The following is a 22480-nucleotide window of genomic DNA, read 5'->3' on the forward strand; positions in this document are numbered from 1 at the left end:
TCAAGCAAGCAATTAATAAAACAACCCTTCCCAAGATACATTTTCTTATTCCTCTTAAATACATAAACACACTATGATTTTATTACATTTTTCAAAAGCAATCAACACAAAAATAATAGGCATTTGTATAATAAAATACTTTATTTCAACCATACTAATTTATACTATTTCATTCACATCTCTTACAGAAATGGGGACACTCATTTCTCAGGTTGGTGTAGATTCTGCAGTACATGTCCTGTAAATCATTGGTATAGCCATTACAATAACCAGGACTTGATACAGCACAATTTACTGAAAAAAAGATACATTAAGAATTAAACTTGGAATCTCAAGTGAAAATTTCCGAGAAAAAACTCAGTATTTTCAATCTGAGCGAAAACTCTCTACGTAATTCACAGAGACACTTGTCTCATAAAAAAAAATCTATATAGGAATTGTTTTCTGAGATAAGTGCCTGTGGTAATTCAAGTTCATGAGTGCTCCATATCACCAATTTTTTTTCATGTTCTTGGCTAGATATGTCGACCACTTTACATGTCATGTATTGACATTTTTAAAAAGAACACAGACATAGCGTAGTATCAATATATTATAAATTTAAATATGACAACAAAAAATAAATAATGAACAGATAACTTTACAAAAAAAAATAAATATATCATCTTGAATATGAAAAAAAAATGTAAATCTGATATGTGTTACGCCATGCAAGTGCATCTGTATACAAGAAAGACTTACAAGACTGGCATTCATCCCCTTGGAAAGGACTGTTAGGATGATTAATACATGTGCATTCACATGTACCTAAATCTAATGATCCATCATTCATGCACATTTTCCCGCCACAATCTATAAATGTATAACAAAGAGCTATTTACAAGTAATTTTTAGTGCCACAAGAACTTTAATCAGTTCTAGATTAAAATATGAAAAATTCAATTGTAAAAGAAACTATAACACAAAACTGCAAATATGAACCAGTGAAGTATTATAAATGATGATGATGCAGTTATAGCGGTTTTTTGTTGAGCCTGCAACATTTTGGCACGCTTTGACTTTTTTTGCATCAGTAATTTTGTCAAGAAATCATCAAATTTAATGAAACCAAGACAGAAGTTTTTTGTGACCAAAAAGACAGACTAAGTATTGAAATCAAGATTGTGAAAATACATTTTTGTTCTATTTTCCATTTACAGATAAATTGACTTAACGGTTTTTGGTAATCAACAAAACAATACAGTTTGTGGTTCAAATTTATCAGACATCAATAACTATGTTAAAATTTCGTGGACTTGTGCAACTTGAACAGAAGCTTCTTCAAGATCATGAAAAAGCATTTGAAGAAAGTAAAATAGATTTATAAGAGGCGGATTTAGGGGGGGGGACGGGCCCGGGCCCCCCTTTTCTGGGAAAAATTTGGTTGCTTATATATGGAATCACTGAAGCATGACCAAAGCGGCCCCCCTCTTAGGCAGTCAAAGGGCCCCCACTTATGAAAAATTCTGGATCCGCCACTGTTTATGATTTTAGTTTCAATGTTTTAGTGAAAAGGGACATTTTTGGCAGTCAGCATTATGTACACTTTTAAACTGACACCAACACCGGAACCTTTATGATTATTAATTAAATATTTGTAGAAGTGACACAGGCATATTGATCAACTATTCGGTGTCGAAGCATAATAAGGTCATTTTAAACTGATAATCTGAACTTTTTTTAACCAATCAGTAAGTAGCTATGCATAAATCAAAAAAGATTATTTTTTATACTTTTAGATTGCTGCATGAAATGACTGATGTCAATTAAAAGCAAACAATACATTGTCATGTAACTTGCGTCTTCGTGCACATGGATACTTTTTGTATTTGAAAAAACATTCATAAAGTGCCTCAGATTTTCTATTATATGTCCTATAATTCTATGTTCTAATATATTTTTCGTATTAGATAACAATCTGAGCGTCTTTTTGACGTGCACTCTTGACTTAAGATTATGGCCTTACTTACTTCGTATTTCTAACTTGAGGGCCCTCATGGGGTTTTTGATTATGTGATTACTTGGCCTTTTTTTTAATGATTATTTGATTATTAAGCCAAATATTTCATGATTATTTGATTACCTAGGACTGTATTTTTAGTTTATGATTATTTGATTACTAAAGATAAGCAAATATCTAATGATTATGTGATTATATTGGCAAAAAAATGGTGATTATGTGATTACTAGGACCCCCCCATGAGGGGCCTCTAACTTTTAAAACTTGTTTTTCATAAATGGATTGAACAAAGATTATGATTTCGACCTCATACATGTACATAACACATGACAAAAGTTTTCACAGTTACTGTGAGAACTTTTGTGAGTTTAAAAGTAAAAATGCTGCCTTTCAAAGATTAAAACACAGCTTAAAACTTAGGTGAAAAAAACCCCAGTTTAAATTTAATAGTAAAATGTTTTTGTTGTGACAGCATAGCCTGGTTTTCTTTTTTCAAAATAAATTTTGACAATATTACCGCATAAGCCGTCAACACAATTGTTCGGACAGGCTTCACATGGTTGTCCATTTTTCCATGGCACTGAATATTCTTCCCACACCAATCTAAATAATAAAATATATTCTTTACAAGGGTTGTGCGAACTTCATTACAAAAGGATGAAAGCTTTACAATTCTAAATAAGAAATTTAATAATATATCTTACTTAATAATACTGTAATGTTTATTGGTCGTCATGGTAATAAACCAGGAGAATCTTGTTGTATTTTATGCAGAAAGAAGCGTTGAGTGGATTAAGACGTTTGTTGGGGAAATTAGTAACCGTGTCGAAAGTTATAGGGGTGATCGTAAGGGACTCTCTATGCTCCGTGAGGATAACATTTAGAGAACACCCCTATCAAGTAAATAGTGGTATCGACCACGGGTATATAAAAGAATGAGAAACTGCATTCGATGCTGTCGATGAGCTGTCAATATTCAAGAGATTGTACGTCGGATATATAAAGTGCTAAAAGAGCCTTAATATTCAAAGAACACTTTGTACCAGGTACAAAGTAAACGTACAAGTTGAACGGATTGACAAGACAGACTGTCCCACTCGGAGGACGGCTGTTCCAGCCCGCACTGTCTGGTAGTGACAGACTCCCATTCGGAGGACAGGCTTTACCAGCACACACTGTCTGATAAAGACAGACTGTACCAGCCATACTGTCTTTTAGTGACAGACAAACCCATCTTGAGGACAGGCTGTCTTATTGTATTATATTTGTATATATATTATAATTGTCTGTTGTTACTTTATATCGGCAAAGAGTCGGTGTGTATATTTTAGTTCATTGTGCATAGCATAGATAGTTACAGTTTTTGGTATTGACGTATTGTTTGTGGACAACTTGGATCAAAGTATTTACTGGAACGTTCGTTTAATGGTTACACGTTACAATACCAAGGATTTATATAATAATGGTTATCCTTGATAAAACTCCAACAACTATTAAATGTAACCATAGTAACTTATATAACTGTATTTTAAAACCCCTTAGTAACCAATATTCTGGCATTACACATTCTGGAATTTTAATACAATTATTAAGCACTCCTTGTATGTCGATTATTAAACTTTGCCCTTTCCAACAAAATATTAAGGCATTCCCAAAAATAATTGATGATATACTTCCTATTGTATATATTATTATATTGATACTTAAATTATTGTGCCAACCGGCCTCAAACTTCAACTTTGGCCTTGTATTTTTTTCTCATCTCGTGGCAACATTTTTAATAATTAAAAATCTGGTTTTTTTTTTAGAGGTTTACATTTTATATCCTATGAATTTAACCAAGAGTCTCTTGTAGATCTATACATATATATTTACATACGTGTATGCGTAATTGCAAACAAAATATGCAGAACAACCACACACTCCCCGGGCACAACCAATACGGTTCGTCTTCCAGTAAAGTATCTGAAAGAAAACATAGCAATTAAAATATTAAGATGTGGTCTAACTGCAAAAGGTACAACTATCTACCAAAGACCAAAGTATAATATTTTTATCAAACGTTAAAATTGTATAGCTTTAATGTATATTTCAATCTCCGTTTATAAATTAAGAAACTATTAAGAAACTAAGGTTCACACTCCCTTTTGAAATAAAAGCTGACAAAACTAGGTGGGTTGGTTATTCTAGGCATTATAGTACATGACCGTTGGCTAACGTTACTCGTAAGGGTAACACAAGAAAATCCTACGGCGGCACGGAATTTAGTATTTTTTATTTCCTACACCTATAATTTAACCTGGTAAAAACATTTTGAATGGCAAATTGTTCTGACTTGTTCATTTCTTATATCAAATTGTTTATTATATACTATATAGTGCATGCATTACATGTTACTCTTGTTTTACCTGGGCAGCATGTAGTACATACTATATAGTGCATGCATTACATGTTACTCTTGTTTTACCTGGGCAGCATGTAGCACATACTATATAGTGCATGCATTACACGTTACTTTTGTTTTACCTGGGCAGCATGTAGAACATATTATATAGTGCATGCATTACACGTTACTCTTGTTTTACCTGGGCAGCATGTAGTACATACTATATAGTGCATGCATTACATGTTACTCTTGTTTTACCTGGGCAGCATGTAGCACATACTATATAGTGCATGCATTACACGTTACTCTTGTTTTACCTGGGCAGCATGTAGCACATACTATATAGTGCATGCATTACACGTTACTCTTGTTTTACCTGGGCAGCATGTAGTACATACTATATAGTGCATGCATTACATGTTACTCTTGTTTTACCTGGGCAGCATGTAGCACATACTATATAGTGCATGCATTACACGTTACTTTTGTTTTACCTGGGCAGCATGTAGTACATACTATATAGTGCATGCATTACACGTTACTCTTGTTTTACCTGGGCAGCATGTAGTACATACTATATAGTGCATGCATTACACGTTACTCTTGTTTTACCTGGGCAGCATGTAGTACATACTATATAGTGCATGCATTACACGTTACTCTTGTTTTACCTGGGCAGCATGTAGTACATACTATATAGTGCATGCATTACACGTTACTCTTGTTTTACCTGAGCAGCATGTATCACATACTATATAGTGCATGCATTACATGTTACTCTTGTTTTACCTGGGCAGCATGTAGTACATACTATATAGTGCATGCATTACACGTTACTCTTGTTTTACCTGAGCAGCATGTATCACATACTATATAGTGCATGCATTACATGTTACTCTTGTTTTACCTGGGCAGCATGTAGTACATACTATATAGTGCATGCATTACACGTTACTCTTGTTTTACCTGAGCAGCATGTATCACATACTATATAGTGCATGCATTACATGTTACTCTTGTTTTACCTGGGCAGCATGTAGTACATTCTATATAGTGCATGCATTACACGTTACTCTTGTTTTACCTGGGCAGCATGTAGTACATACTATATAGTGCATGCATTACAAGTTACTCTTGTTTTACCTGAGCAGCATGTAGTACATCCTGTTTATTACATACTATATAGTGCATGCATTACATGTTACTCTTGTTTTATATACTATATAGTGCATGCATTACATGTTACTCTTGTTTTATATACTATATAGTGCATGCATTACATGTTACTCTTGTTCTATATACTATATAGTGCATGCATTTCATGTTACTCTTGTTTTACCTGGGCAGCATGTAGTGCATGTTACTCTTGTTTTACCTGGGCAGCATGTAATACATCCCAAGCATTTCCGGTAAGCGATCCAGTCCCATACTCAAAGTCATCTCCTTCTTTAAACCATTTATTCAGACAATCTGACCAACCTATTGACCCATAACACAAGTTCTGTCCAGTAGCAACACCAGGAAGTGCTGTAATAAATAATTTTCTTATGGAAAAAAAATATTGAGATGCAACTAAGTGAAAGATCAACTGGAATTCAACTGAACGAAACATTAATCATTCCATTTGTAGAGTTCAGGTTTGGCAGACGACCTTCTTAATACAAAATAATAAAAAGTTGAAAGCATGATGAAAAACATGAAAACATTATTTTAAAAGTGAATATACGTTTGGGTATTATTGCAAAGTTTACATAAAGTGTACTGTTAAATCTTTAAGTATTATTTGTGAAAAAAATATCATATAGATTCAGTCAAACAAAAACGACTATAGAAATTGATAACTGGGTTGGGGTGGGGTGTTAATTCGAATTGATTTCATGAAAAGCATGAATTATTATAGATATTGACGTCTAAAATTATTTTGTACTAGTATTGTGGAAAATGTTTACAGAAAGTTTACTGTTAGTTTTAATAGATCTTTTTTTTAAGTCTTTAACTGTGTTATTTGTGAAAAAAATATCATATATATTCAGTCAAACAAAAACGACTATAGAAATTGATAACTGGGTTGGTGGGGAGGGGTGTAATTAGTCGAATTGCTTTCAGAAAATATCACACGTACAATCAGAATATCTGTCATAGTAATTATCATGTTCCATAGAATATCTCAGTGCGTGTTTCATGGCCTCTTCTGCTAAGGCTTCATCCCATACCTAACAAGGAGAAAACATGACTTTTGTATATAACTATATAACAATACTATGTGTACAATTATATTAGAATTCTATGTCTACCATTATATTACAATACTATCTGTACAACTATATTACAATACTAGTGTAGTGTAACTGTAATACTATATATGTGTACACATTTTTGGGGTCTTTTATAGCTTTTTATGAATACCTTATTTTTCTTGGCCCATTCTTCTCTATTTTTAATTCAAGCACTAAGTCTTCATTATTCTCTTTTTTTATTTTTTGGTCTATTTTTGACATGGATCATCGTTCTTCAATGTTTTGTTTGGATCAACCAACAGCTTTCATTTTGAAAGTGTTAACTATTGGCATTGAATGGTTTTTATAACCTTCCTTTTTTCTCGTTCATCCCAACATTTCACCGAACAGGTTTTACAGCGGAATGTGTTTCGGTTCCTAACATAACGGGCTCCACAAGAGGAGCAGAAACTATTAATATTAAGTTCCCTCTTTCTCCAATTCAGCTGCGCATTATGCTTTGAGAAAAAGTATTGTTTATCTCATTTTCTTTCTGCAATCTTTCATTGGTTCTATTTATAATGCTTCCTTCTGATTCTTCTCTGAGTTCTTAAAAAAATTGTTAATCAACAAATATGCATATGTAACTTATTGTAAAGTCTTGAATAATTTTATATATGATACAGTGGAATTTGTGCTTTTATATTTTCAATAAACTTACCATTTTCATCATGTTTGTTGCATTAGGAGCAATACGTTTTCTGAAGGCGTTGTGGGAATCTACAATTAGTTTCTGGGTGTACGGTGTCACTTTACCGGGAACCTTTAGTGTAGAATTAAAGAATGGAATATATATATATTTAATTTATCTATACGAACTTGATAACTATCATACTTAAAATCCCAATACAATGACCAGTTTCCAAAATATAGCCCAGCAGAAGCTATACAACGTTTGTATTTTGCTTTAAAGTTAAATCCATTGATATTAGGAAAGCATATATGATTATACAATCCCTTTCTAAAATTTAACTATATTTGACAGATATATCGATATAATATAAAGTACTGACTGGAAAATCATGAATAGCACTAAACATAATAGTCTTGAGATGTTTCTGTTCTATTGTTTTTACTAATAAACCATTTTACCATTATAGTTGTAAAAATGACAGTTACTTGACTGCATTCGCCAGTCCATTATTCCCCTAATTTCATATCTGTTTTTGTTGTATTGTTTCAGGATAAAAGTACTTTTAAAAATTAAAATGCCCAATACAAAATCGAGGATTATAATTATACTCACTGCCAAAATTTCAGAGACACCTAAAACGGAAACAACGTTAATTTATCAGCTTATGTTCATCATGATGATGTTACTTGAAATTAATGCATTTACCTGCCTTAATTAAAACTTCTATATTTGTTAATTGTTCATAATGTATACGTTTCATGGTCAATAAACAAGTGAGGGTGTAAAACATAACGAAAGGAAGTTTTTGTTCATAAATAATTTATTTGCGTTTGAGGGCACGAACAAGAAAATAATGATATTTCAATTGATCCATTGGCGTGTTAACATCACTTTCAACACGATTGTGCTATTTCGTGGTGGTCAGTTTTTATTGATGAAGAAAGCAGGATAGCCCAGATTGAACCACCAACATTTGGTATTTAAACTAGCTCCTCTAAACAATTACGATTTGAGTCGAGCACACCTACCACGTGCGAGATTCGAATTCATCACCACCTCCGTGTTGACAGGCTAGTGATACAATAGTTAGACTACTTAGACCCCTCCTCAATCACGGAACAGAAGAAATAACTGAAAATCTTATGAAATGGTATGCAGGAAAATTGAGTTTCATGACACCCAGTTATTACCAAAGGCCCCCTGCGCCAAAAACTTGACATTAACTTCATCTCGCATGCCTTAAAGTGAGAGTAATGAAACAACCCCTTTGATAGAATAAGGAGTGTATAATGTTTGTGTATATGTATGAAATCATATCAACCAGATAATACCTAATAACGGTTATTCTGAAAAAGTCAAAGGCACTGAAAATATCTAATGAGCACTTTTACGAGTTTTGATTTCTATACGGGGCTTGCACCAAACTCACTTTCTCTTTCCTTAAGTTTGCATTTACTCCTGCAGATATAATCCATCATACAATTTAGTTTTGAAGACTTTTTATATCAAATAAAACCCCTTTAAATCAAGATGAACTGCATGCGTACCTGATTAAAACTTCTTTCTCTCTGTTTCTATTTAGAGCATACTTGAATTTACAAACCCTATATCTCTTAAAAGTATCGTTTGCCTTTGATTAATATAAAATAAACCATGCAAAAGCAGATTATCTGAAATTCTGAACACAAACTTTGTAATAATAATAATAATAAAATTGAGAATGGAAATGGGGAATGTGTCAAAGAGACAACAACCCGCCCAAATAAAAAACAACAGCAGAGGGTCACCAACAGGTCTGTTTTTATGTCTTATTAAATGTCTTTTTGCGTTTGTTTCTCTGTCTTATATTTTCTCCCATTTATTTGTATTGAAGTCCTGTCATGTAATGGTGTCATTTTAATTTTATAATTAACATTGCCATTAAAGCGGTAGCTTTGGAATGCCACAAAACCAGGTTCAACCCTCCATTTTTTTTTCTAAAAATGCCCTGTACCAAGTCAGAAAATGGCCATTGTTATATTATAGTTCGTTTCTGTGTGTGTTATATTTTAATGTTGTATTTCTGTTGTGTCGTAGTTCTCTTATATTTAATGCGTTTCACTCGGTTTTACTTTGTAACCCGGATTTGGTTTTTCTCTATCGATTTATGAATTTCGAACAGCGGTATACTACTGTTGCCTTTATTTGCTACACTTTTCAATATCGGAATTTCTAAAATTATAACAATAATTCATTGACTTAGGATATATTTGTACAAAAAAAAATATATTTTCAATGTATATACTTACAAATAAAAGCAGTAACAAGAACAACTGGAATCAAACGTCCTAGGTCACCCATTTTCTACAGTTTGTAATAATTCACTTATCGTACATATGTTACGGAAGATGAGGACTAACTGCTGGTTTTTTCTTCATTTGTTCTGTACTGGTCAATAACCTTATTTACATATTTTATATCTACATAATATATATCTTTTTGTTGTTCAATGACAATGCTAGAAAGTGATTCATTATATACATGCACGAAAAAAATAATGCACATAGACGACTGTTCACAAAGATAATTAAATATGCGTTGACATATGTAAATGTTGAGTTAAGAATGTGTTGAACAAAAAGGGTTAGGTATTGTTTCGCCGATAATTCTATTGAAACCACAATTTATAATATATGCCATGGTCAATTGATATAAAACTAGCAACCTAACCAAAAAATCCTTTAATAGAATACAACATGTTTCAGAAATAAAGGTCATTGTACATGACACATATATGTAGAACGGTCCGTTATAGACTTTTGATAACATTCTTTGTATAATTGCATTTTGCAATTTTGACAACCTAAAAATTGAAATATAATAATAATTATTTTGATACGAATCCCGACAAGCCCTCCAAAATATAATGATGTTTAGCAATTCCCCTAAACATTTTATTTTAGAGATTCTAACACTATTTTGATCGGTCTACTGAACTACCGAAAGTAAAAAGTAAACAAACAACTAATTTCATTAAACATCATTCGCTTTCACCTCTTATAAATATGTGCATATGGTAACTGACAAGTTGTTAACTCTGTAACGAGCTGGTTTCAATTCTAGACATTGATCTCAATGAACCAAAAAGGAATTAGAGTAGAGAATGGAAATGAGGAACGAGTCAAAGAGACAAAAACCAGACCCCAGAGTAGAAAACAGCCCAAGACAACCAATGGTCTTCATCGCAGCAAGAAACGTCCGTGTCCGAAGGTGGGCTTCAGCTGATCCTTAAGCAGTAATATATACTATTTCAACGAAATGGACGCCACACTGAACACTGAAACATATGAACCTAATGATAAAAAAGGCTTGGGGTTCCTGTCTTATAACAGACCAACCAATGCGGGGATACACATATGTTTTGTGACATCTTAAGCCTATACATTTAGCCAATGTGGAATAAACAAATACACCGCACTACTTACAATACATTATTAACAGTAATAGTTTGGGTAGGGAGAAAAGGCCACCGAAAAAACTGAACCATAACAATATGAGTTGTGTACAACATTGTACATATGATAAAAACTAAATAATATTGTAGAATCAAGACTGAAAAGGAAATATAAGTTAAACTGACCAAATCAATATAATGAATTGAGAACTTCAGGAAAGAGGTATGATAAGAATAAGTTAAAGAAAGCAATGCATGAATGTAAGAAGACCATTTCTTGGAAGGAAGACAAGTTTAATTGAACAATTCGAGATAATTTTGGGGATATTGATCAACAGTGGGAAACGGCGTGATATTTATTAGAGTAAAGAACATTTGCAAATTTGACTGGTGTAGACGAAATGCGCGTTTGGCGTATAAAATTATAATCCTGGTACGTACTTTTGATAAATATTTAATATAATACCCTTTTGGTACATTTTTGAAATACCGGTAATTGCGACATTAATTACGGCAACAACTTAGAAGGTGTTTTTTTAACGATTAACATAAAAATCAATCTGGTTTCACACATATCAACAAATAAATCATATAACCTGCAATGCAATGATTTTTAGTAAGTCCGCTTTCCATATATTTATTCAATTTATGTAAACAATAATACAGGTAAAGTCACTTTAGCACACAATTTTAAGCAAGTCTGAAAGGTAACAATATTGTATGCTTATTTAAAAGTTCATGCTTATCTACTAGTATATACTATTGATTTTGTTTGTTTCCTGCTTCAAACAAATAAGCATGCATCTATATCGACAACCATAATAACATGAATAAGTGACGGGGGCGTGTGCATGTAAAATTTTCAACGATTAAATTCAAATAGGCTTTTACTGGTAACAAAAGCTGTTTTAGTCCCGTCTTGGGGGTCCATGCCCACTTGATGATAACCACTAGCCAAATCGAGAGTACTAAACAATAGGTTTCCCCTTAGTGCATCAAGACAGTCCTCTATTCTAGGCAAAAGGAAATTATCTTTAATAGACACATCGTTGACTAAGCGAAAATCAATATACAGGCGAATTGACTGGTCCTTCTTGCGAACAACTACAATAGGGTAGGTCAATGGTGACTGGAAATGACGTATAATACCCCATCAAGCATTTGTTGTATTTCTTTGTCAACCTCTTTTCTTTGAGCCAAAGGTACACGTCATGGGTTTTGTTTTATGGGATGATCATCTCCTGTATTTATTTTATGTTGTTTTATGTCTCTCCTACCCAGGTCATTTTTGGATATTGCAAAAGCGCCAGAGTATTTAGTTAAAACTAAAAGGTCAACTAAAGATTTGCATTTATTCGCTTAAATTTGGGGTTACTTTAACACTTTTCCATCACAACTTATTACCTTAGCTGTATTTGGCAAAACTTTAAGGAATTTTTTGTCCCCAATGCTCTTTTACTTCGTACTTTTTTTTTACCTGAGTGTTTGATATTTTTTAGACGGAGCTTTGTAGACGGAACGCGCGTATGGCGTAAATATAAAATTTCAATCCTGGTATCTATGATGAGTTTATTTACAACCACTAGGTCGATGTCACTGCTGGTGGAGTTTTAATTCCCCGAGGGTATCACAAACCCAGTAGTCAGTACTTCTGTGTTGACTTTAGTTATCATTGATAATGTTCATAATTATAAATTAACTGTTAACAAAACTTTATAATTTTTGAAATACTAAAGCTTTTCTACCTTAGGAATAGATTACCTTCGCTCTATTTGGCCAAACTTTTATGATTTTTTTGTCCTCAATGCTCTTCAACTTCGTATTTTATTTGACCTTTTTAACATTTTTTATTCGAGCGTCACTGATGAGTCTTTCGTAGACAAAACGCGCGTATGGCGTAAATATATAAAATTTCAATCCTGGAATCTATGATGAGTTTATTTGCATATGTTCAGGTAAAACTAAATCAAACTCGATTCATAAACCCAGCTTTTTTTTCTTGACATAAACTGAAACATAAAATTAAATAACATTTTATGAAATATTACTGACATAAAATGTCCTTGAAGGTCTATTCAACCGTGAAACCGGTATGATATTATCATGATTATGGGGGATACTATGGAGAACAATATGAACAATTTGACAAATTGAGGATAGAAATGGGGAATGTGTCAAAGAGACAACAACCCGACCATATAACAGACAACAGCAGAAGGTTACTAATAGGTCTTCAATGCAGGGAGAAATTCCCGCACCTGGAGGCGTCCTTCAGCTGGCCCATAAATAAATATATACACTTGTTCAGTGATAATGAACGTCATACTAAACTCCAAATTATACACAAGAATCTATAAAGTTAAAAAGGATACAAGACCAACAAAGGCCATAGGCTCCTGACTTGGGACGTACAGACGCAAAAATGCGGCGGGGTATATATGTCAGTATGGCATTCAACAATAATCAGACCCCATTTTGCATACTTGCAGTCAGTTGAAAATGACTCGATCGAAATGACATATGTAGACTATACACAGTATCGGGCAAAACCTCAATACTTCCTATTATTGGGTATACGGGGATGTGCCAAAAATATGGGTCATAATTTTGCGAGATTTTATATAAAAATGACCCTCCTTTTTAATGACATCCTATATTAAAATGCATTTACGTTTGATAACTGTATATTGATTTGGGGTATGATCTACATATCATATATAAATATGCTATTGAGAATCTTACATTATTAATGGTCAATTATTATATTAGATTAAATCGATTCATTTGAAAGTTCACCTTTCAAATAAGTACCCAAATGAACCATCAAACGATGTCAATTCATATATAAAAACTTAAGGGTAGATGGTATATTTATGAATTATGAGTGATGATGAGTTAGTGCTTATATAAGCATGGGTCATATTTTAAATATTGTATATAAGTATAGGTCATTCTTTTTTTTATAAATATTTATGTAACTATAGGTACTAAATTTCAGTGAATGCTATAATAAAATGGGTACGTTTTTTGAGGCAAAAATGGCACACACCTACCAAAAAAATATCGAAGTTACCCCCCCCCCCCCCCCCGTGTGTCGCATGTCGAGATTCCCTGTAAAAGAACATGTACATGACCTAGATGACATCATTGTGTTTTCTAAAATCATTTGAGGAGCACATTACCAGGCTCCAAGAAGTTTTTGATAGAAGTTAGTTGGCTCGGTTGAAAATTGCTCTTAAAATATGTGTTTTATTTTTGGGACATGTTGAGAATGAAGAGGGTATGTCACAAGATTCAATTAATAACGAGGCTGTACAGTCATGGCCGTTGCCACCAAATGTTACGGGACAGGGTTGTATTGATACCTGTAGTTTTACTCACACGTGACTATGATAACGGTAAATTCTACTACAATGTATATGTCAACCCTATGTTACGGGACGGGGGCTCTATTAATACAGATTAACACACATGTGACTATGGTATTGGTAAATTCATCTATGTCAACCCTATGTTACGGAACGGGGGCTGTATTGATACAGGTTAACACACATGTAACTGTGGTATTGGTAAATTCAACCATCTGTCAACCCTGGTATTAAGTTACAAACTAAGTTATACTGGTAGCGTAGCTGGCAAAATGGTCAAGGCAAATAGTAGTGTAGCAGACAAAACAGCTAAGGCACTGGTCTAAATATGGTAGCTCAGAAATTCATTAACATTGACTTACTTATTACACGTACAACATATAACAAGATGTATTTAGCTTCACAATTTATTATATACAAACAATCAATACTATTACAAGTATAAATCACATGAAAATCACACTAGAGCACTTAAGTAATAAAATATACAGGACCCCTCTTTTAGGTTCGTTAGTCGTTTGTCAACAACATAGTAAGTGTAGTAAAACATCTAGGTCAATCTTGGTTTGGTTCATTTATTCGACGGGAAGGCATACACTAGCAAAGGTACATGCATTGCATCGACAGCAGCACTTGGTATGTTTCCTTGGTATCAGGAGTGAACGCCATGGTATCGGGCCGCAGTCTATGCAATACATGTACCTTTGCTATTGTATGCATCCCCGTTGAATAAATGGACCAATAATATAAATATATACGACAGCAATAAATTATTTTTCCAGTCCAGTATTAGTGATGAATATATGTTATTTTAACAATATGCATTCCTTGAACATATTCCAGAGTATATTTCTATTTGTCGTTTTGTTCAGCCTTTTTTAATTATAAAACAAATTCATACGTCATTTAATGCTGTCCCAGTTAGCTTTTCTGTACAAAGGGAATTTTCTTGGCCTATTGTTGTTATCATTGGATTGGTGATTAATTCTACATACACAAAAATCATGCTCTGCTATTCCTGGAATGACATCTAGTCTGCCCATTAAACAGTTGGTGATAATAGTGTTCAATGTGTTTCATACATATTTGTAGTTGGCGCATGTTTAAAGTTGAGTCTATAAGCTTGTAGTTTTGTTCTGCATTGTGAGTTCCTTGGTTTTCCTGGTAGGATGTAGTCGCCCTATACAATCATTTAGAATGAATTATTTTGTGAAGCTCTATTGACAAATGTTTCAATTCAGAGATGCTCTTCATATTAAAAAGTAAACTCACAAAAATACTGAACTCTGAGGAAAATTCAAAACGGAAAGTACCTAATCAAATGAAAAATCAAAAGCTCAAACACACCAAACGAACGGATAAACCATTAGTATAGTCGGATAATTTTATAAAGATCATATTAAGTATTTCGACATGTTTAACATAGAACTAAACATTGTGTGTTAAAAAAAACTCTATATCCATAATTCGCTTTATACTGTGTGATGGACAGTGGCTTGTTTTTTTTTGAAGGGGAGGAGACTTTTGAAAATAAATTGCCTGACATTTATATTTTCAAGTGTAGGATGGAAATTAATATCATAAACCTGAAAGTTTTGGAAGTAGTTTTGCATGAAAATGAAAATAGTCATACATGAAGTATTTTGTAAAAAAATAATTAATCTGTACGTTCCTCGTTGTTTTTCAATATAAATGTGAAAAATATTTCCTTGACCTCCCAAAGAATATGAAATAGTCGTTCACATTTACTTGTTTATTCTATGCCGCACCTGTGTTGACCTTTCACATTAATTTACCTTTTGTTTTACTTTTTTCTTTAGTTTGTATACAGTATGCCTAAGATAATAATTCACACCAACATAAAGAATGAAGACATTCCTGATGACTTTGAAGAAAAAGTTGCACAAAAAGTCTCTGAAGTCGTAGGGTATCCAATTGAGGTGGGTATAACTTTCGTTTTATTTTTTTTAAGATCAGTTTAATTGTTTGTTTACAAAAGTTTTAAATCCTGTAATTTCCCTCTCATCAAGTATACATACAAAACCATGTGTGTAATGATACATGAAAGGCCGTAGATAAAATTATCAGGGAGACTTGATTAACTTGATAGCCAATAAATTGAAAAGATCATACTGCTATTCTGACACTATGTTAACAAAAGTGTCAAAATATTCTTCATACGTATATGAATGAGCTGGAGGGAGAACCCCCTGTTTACACAAACGTCTACAAAAACAACAGTCCCTCTGATTAAACTTATTTGCAAACCACCTGAATTACGTGTATTGCAGATATGACACCTCCCCATTGTTAACAGACGTAAAGGGGATTCCTCTCGATGGGAAAAGTGTACCCTAGGAAATGATTGTATACACCGGTTCGAGAGGGACACAGTTATAATTCCATTTATTGTTTTCCTGAAAAATCAACCCCTTAAAAGATCGACAACCTCCAAATTCCATTGCCGAAACTAATATTTAAATAACTTTTATCTTTTAACATTTCAAGAACGTGAACAATATATTATTTATATTTTTTAGATGTGTGGTCTTAAACAAATACGACAAAAAAAGTCTTTCATAAATTGTGAATATTATCCAAACAGTACTAAAAGGACGAAACCAAATGTTTAATCGTTATAACATAATTAACGCTATAAAAATAATTATTTCTACTCTATACAAAGTCCATCAAGAATCATTTCAAGAGAAGCTTGGACTCTTGTTGAAATTTGTAACAAGCAAGATTTGATGAATAAATACTATTATGTTGTTAAAATAAATAAATAAAAAGACTCATTTTGTCATCTTTCACGCAGTATGAACTAAAAGCTCCAAAATACAACAATCTGGCACAGCAGTGATATTCAAATATTTTTTATATTTCCTACATGCAATAGTATGTACAGTTTATAGTATTTACAATGGTTGTAATGGGACTGGCGGGTGGAATATTTTGTGAATCGAAATGTTTGTATATAGTTAAACAGATGCATCAGCCAAGGTCAAGTATTATGAAATTGAAAGATCAATATGCTTTACACATTTTAGAATTAAAAGCACGTGATAATAAGTATTCAAAACTAAGAGACGTTCCATATAAATATGTGTAATTGTATAAAACTAATATATATTATAATCAATAACTACGTAATTTTGTTATTAGTTAATTTTAATCAAAATAAATATTATTTTTATATACAAACTTTACTACACATTCATGGCTCTACAATCTGTCTATACCGATTTCTCAACATTGCACAAGGTAATGTTTTTCTCTAACGTTTTCACACTAAATCCATAGGAAGCTGGATTTATTAGTAATGAATGATTTTTATAGTCTTATATGTATGTTTTTTTTATATTAGTTGTCATTGGCTTTGGACTCGCTGTCAGTAACTGCGAGTACACTCAGATATGTACTTGGTGTCGTTTTGTGATGTATATATAAGTACCCTGCCTCGTCTACTCTGTTTTTGTTCGATGCATTTCTATTATGTATCTATGTATCCATTTGATGAGTTGAGCTGATTTTATAGTTTGTTCTTATATTGTGCTGTTACACCACTGTCCATGGTTAGGGGAGGGTTGTTGCACCTTCGACCCGTCACATTGTATGATGATGGAAGTTTTTAACAACATTGACTGGCTATACAGCCCTCACACGGGCAGTCACATTTTGTATGTGCCTCACCAAATGCAGGTGTCTGAAATTCAGTTGTTGTCGTTTGATGCTATAGATCGTATTTGTTTTTCGCTCATTATTTATGTATAAACCAGACCGTTAGTGTTCTCGTTTAAATTTTTTCAATTTGTCATTTCTTTGCATTTTATAGCTGACTTTGCGGTATTTTTTTTAACTCATTGTTTTAGGCCGTACGATGACATTTTAATTCCGGTGTCATTTGGTCTCTTGTGGGGAGTTGTCTTATTAGCAATCATATCACATCTTATTTTTTAGTATAAGCCAATGTCCTCATTAAATTGAATTTCTGTTTATTGTGCTATTGTCATGAAATGTATTGTTCTGCGTAATTTTTGCTTATCTACATTGTCTATAGAGTGTCTTTATGCCATTTGAGTTTTCTTTGTTGAAATAGTTATTTATTTTTATACTCTTTATAGTGATTAAGATTAAAACACAATCAGAATTTTTGACAAGTTTACCTCTTATGTCTGTATGCTTTGCTCACACATTGCTATTAAGTTTAATAGAATTTCATTCAAATGGCATACATGTGAGATGTTTAGCTAGCTATAAAACCAGGTTTAATCTACCATTTCTATAAACGGAAATGCCTGTACCAAGTATAAAGAAATATGACAGTTGTTATCCATTCGTTTGATGTGTTGAACTTTTGAGTTTTGCCATTACATGAAGGACTTTCCGTCTTGAATTTTCCTTTGTGTTCGGTAATTTTGCTAGTTTACTTTTTAATTTAATGTTATATGAAAGTACTATTGTGCATCTAACATTGAATCGTCTATATACAACGTGTCGCATTCTATCGGAAACACCACTTTACATACAAATAGAGATATAATATAACAGCTTTAAATGAGACAACTAAATAAAAATGAATCGAGAAGCAATCGGACATGAAAAGGACGAATACATATATCAAGTCTAGCTTTTCAACTGTATGTGTAAATATTGCAGATTATATATGTGTCTGTAACCCCTGGTGACAGGATGATACACAATGGTAGCCGGGATCCAATGGCGTTTGTTGATATTGATACTGCACTGAAGTTCAATGAAGAAGTAAATCCTGGTTATACTGTAAAATTCCAAGAATTCTTTACCAAGGCGCTCAATATTCCATTATCAAGGTACTGTGATACTGTTAATCATGTGTTGATGAGAAAAAACGTAGAGAATACTCATATAAATGTACAGGTAAAATGACAACAATTAACAATTAAAAGTTGAAAAGATATACCCTGAAAAGTTGGAGGTCATCTTGCGGTTTGTGAAATGAATGATATTTTTACCTACTGCACTTAGTTTTAATGATAGTCGAGTTTACTTAAAATACGACGTTCGATCATTGTTCAGAAAGTATTCAAAATCGACGATGCACAATGAGCTCAAACTGTTTGATCCTTACAAGAAGCCCGAGGATATGCATCCTGCTTTTACGATAAGTATGTTGCTGTTCCAGCTGACAAAACCTCTAACAATACTTTTGTATATGCAAACATCGTTATTTGGAACATTTCGTAGAATAAATTGGAATTTACAGCAAAATTGGGAATCCCACATATACCCTTACATCATTGACGAAATAGGACAGTTTAGAAAATTACAAATTCTCCCTTGTCTCCTTTGTTATATACAAACAAAAATTATGATGAAAACTCAAATCTTTAAACTGAATACATTAAAGACTGTAACTTCACAAACATCTTTATAAAGAACAAGATAAAACGGTGGTCGTCAAAGGTTGGTCAAAGCACCTTTCTTAAGTTTTTACCACCATTATTTCCAAAGAAAGAAATTGCAACCATAAATTTTGTGATGAAGTACAATGTATATTCAACCTTCAATGGCAAGCAGACGTTGATTTTTAAATATGTATCCTAAATTATTTAAGCACAATCTTTACAATTTTGCAGTAATAAAAAAAAACCTTGATTTTTCTACCTTTTACACTTAAATTACCCATGCCCAATTGAAGTATCGGCTATACTATCTCATTAAATAGAACTTTTGGGAAACGTACAGAAAATTTCCATGTTTTAGATAATAAAATCCTTATTTTGTAAAGAACCACTGATTCCCACAAAAAATAAACCTGGACGTATTTGTTTTATCAGCAACATATTTATTGAAATTTGTGGCATGATATTTTCAGTTGGCATTGTAATGGGTACTTATGGTTCACAATACTGGGCAACTTGTGTGTGTACTCATATAAAGTTGATTTCATTCAAAGCCTTCTAAAGACAGATAGAAAAAGTAATTTGCAAAGTTCTTTCATATCATTTTCAGTTATATTGCTGATGGTTTTTACTCAATAAACCACATTTCAATGAGTGCTTACAGTTCATATATCCAAGTGAACCTGAAATTAATGATACAACCGAGAGTAGAATGTCTGCTTCCCATCTTTATCTTTTCATCTGTGTCAATATGTAGAAAACGATCAACATATGGAGCAGACCTTCTACTTTCTCAATAGTTACATGCTATCTACTCTACGTTTGGTGTTTAAATGTCTCAGTAACCCTCGTGTACATAAATGTTCACTTTATACATACTTCATTAACAGTGATGTGCTTCTTACACATAAAGAGTTACGACAACGAATCAATCAACAAAACGTACGTTTTACGGTCACCATCACAAATTAGATAATATGTGTCTTGTTTTAACTCAATAGCAAATGCTTCCTTGGAAATGAAGATACAAGTATAGTCAATCTAATTACTTGACCCTCATTAATATTTTGTTGGCTTGTGATTGATATTAACTTGGTTATTTGACCCGTCACGATAACATGTTTGTTTGTGAAGGATATTTGGTTAATTGACCCTCAACGACTACTTGTTTGTTTGTGAAGTATAATGGGTTACTGTACCGTCTTTCTAACTTGTTTATGATTGATTTTTGATTAACTTATCCTCTGTTTGGTAGCTTGACAATCCAATATAACTTAAACAGGATGAGGAGGTGTGGTCAATGAGACAATTGTCTACCAGAGTTCAAATGAAATTTTATTTTATTTGACAGTTCAAGATGTTCCATAACTATTGCATTCATCTCGATTATTTTTCTTTTTATTTAGGTTAGTTCTTCATTATCACGACGCCAAAGTATCAGATTATGGAGTATACAGAAGAGCACCCGAATATAAACACGAACAATATTTCTCACAATAAAGCTATTTTGATCATTTCTGGTTTATAGTTTTACCCACAATTTTATTTTATTTCATATTCTCAACCATAGAAACATGTTGTTGAGACAATTGCCGATAAAAGTATATCGACATTGTCTATCACGAAACTGATCAACTCGAATATATTAGCTTGCTCCTTGCTGATTCGCTTGATATCCTTGTTTAAAAGTCAGTATCAAAACAAAAATGCCCCTATTCCATATAAAAAGACTATTTTCCTATAACCGATTTTTGACTCTAAAGTATATACATTTTTGACAGTTAACCTACTCTGTGGTAGGACATTGTGGTTCTCGGTCAAGTAAAAGCATTTTAAATAAAGAAGGAGCGAAAGATACCAAAGGGACAGAAAAACTCATAGATTGAAAATAAACTGACAACGCCATGGCTTCAAAAAACAACAAACATACAAATAATAGTACACGAGACACAACATAGAAAAATAAAGACTAAGCAACACGAACCGCACCAAAAACTAGAGGTGATATGTGGTGTTCCGGAAGGGTAAGCAGATCCTGCTCAATATGTGGCACCCGTCGTGTTGCTCATGTTATTACAAACCCGGTAAATAATCTAACTCGGTAGGTCGCATTCGTAAAAAGGGAAGGATACTGTAGTTACGACATAAGGAACGTATCCGATATCATATGTGATTCCATTACGGTCAACCAACTCGTGATGGCGTCCATAAAATTTACAAAGGAATGATTTCAACTTCACCTTTGGAACTCTTGGTTTAATAGCTTCCTTGTGAGCAACAACCCTCTATCAAGGAAATCATGAAGCCCGGAAATATCGTATCATTTGGGAGATATATACTTCGTATGCAGGTGTTGCTGGAATGTTGCTACATAAAAATGGAATTCGCAATTAGGAGCTGAATTGAACTCCAAAAAAGTAACATTGGTGTATTTTGGGACTAACAAATCTTATTTTACGTTGCACTTCAATGTTTCTGTTGTTTCGTTGTTTTCCTCCTATAGTTGATGTGTTTCTATCGGTTTTAGTTTGTAACCCGTATTTGTTTTCTCTCAATCGATTTATGACTTTTGAACAGCGGTATAATACTGTTGCCTTTATTAATACAATTTAGTTGTCATGGACAGAATATGTAAAGCTGTAAATAGTTATCAAAGGAACCAGGCGTATAATTTAATACGGGAGACGCGCGTTTCGCCTACATAAGACTCATTGGTGACGCTCAGATCAAAATAGTAAGAAAGCCAAACAAGTACAAATTTGAAGAGCATTGAAGACCCAAAATTCCAAAAATGTGTGCCAGCTGGGATAAAAAAAAATCTTAGTTTTTCGAATACTTTTCAAAACAGTAAATTTATAAAAATGACTACATACTTGATAACAAAGTCAAGACTGAAGTGCTGACTACTAAATGTGACCGTATTGCAATAATCTTTAAATCTTCTAAAAGCTCGAAAAATATATCTATAAACAGGGTTTACAATAAGTGTAAAATCATTAT

General features: G+C 32.9%; 2 protein-coding genes across 2 annotated transcripts; one reads left to right on the forward strand and one right to left on the reverse strand.

The window, feature by feature from the left end:
* Positions 1 to 122: 122 nt before the first annotated feature.
* Positions 123 to 9722, reverse strand: LOC139480994 (cysteine-rich venom protein Mr30-like). Its single transcript, XM_071263998.1, has 9 exons — positions 9584 to 9722; positions 7908 to 7927; positions 7323 to 7424; positions 6508 to 6598; positions 5761 to 5912; positions 3879 to 3964; positions 2517 to 2602; positions 742 to 852; positions 123 to 294 (listed from the first exon to the last, which is right to left on the reverse strand). Exons 1-9 carry the CDS (start codon positions 9633 to 9635, stop codon positions 170 to 172), a joined length of 825 nt encoding a protein of 274 aa, XP_071120099.1. The 5' UTR covers positions 9636 to 9722; the 3' UTR covers positions 123 to 169.
* A 1689-nt stretch (positions 9723 to 11411) lies between these two features.
* On the forward strand, positions 11412 to 20994 carry LOC139480996 (MIF-like protein mif-2). The gene is made up of 4 exons (XM_071263999.1): positions 11412 to 11435; positions 15917 to 16036; positions 18756 to 18928; positions 20887 to 20994. The coding sequence occupies exons 2-4, from the start codon at positions 15929 to 15931 to the stop codon at positions 20978 to 20980; spliced, it is 375 nt and encodes a 124-aa protein (XP_071120100.1). The 5' UTR covers positions 11412 to 11435; positions 15917 to 15928; the 3' UTR covers positions 20981 to 20994.
* Positions 20995 to 22480: the final 1486 nt, after the last annotated feature.

Source organism: Mytilus edulis, chromosome 7, assembly GCF_963676685.1.
Source record: "Mytilus edulis chromosome 7, xbMytEdul2.2, whole genome shotgun sequence".
Classification (NCBI taxonomy): domain Eukaryota; kingdom Metazoa; phylum Mollusca; class Bivalvia; order Mytilida; family Mytilidae; genus Mytilus; species Mytilus edulis.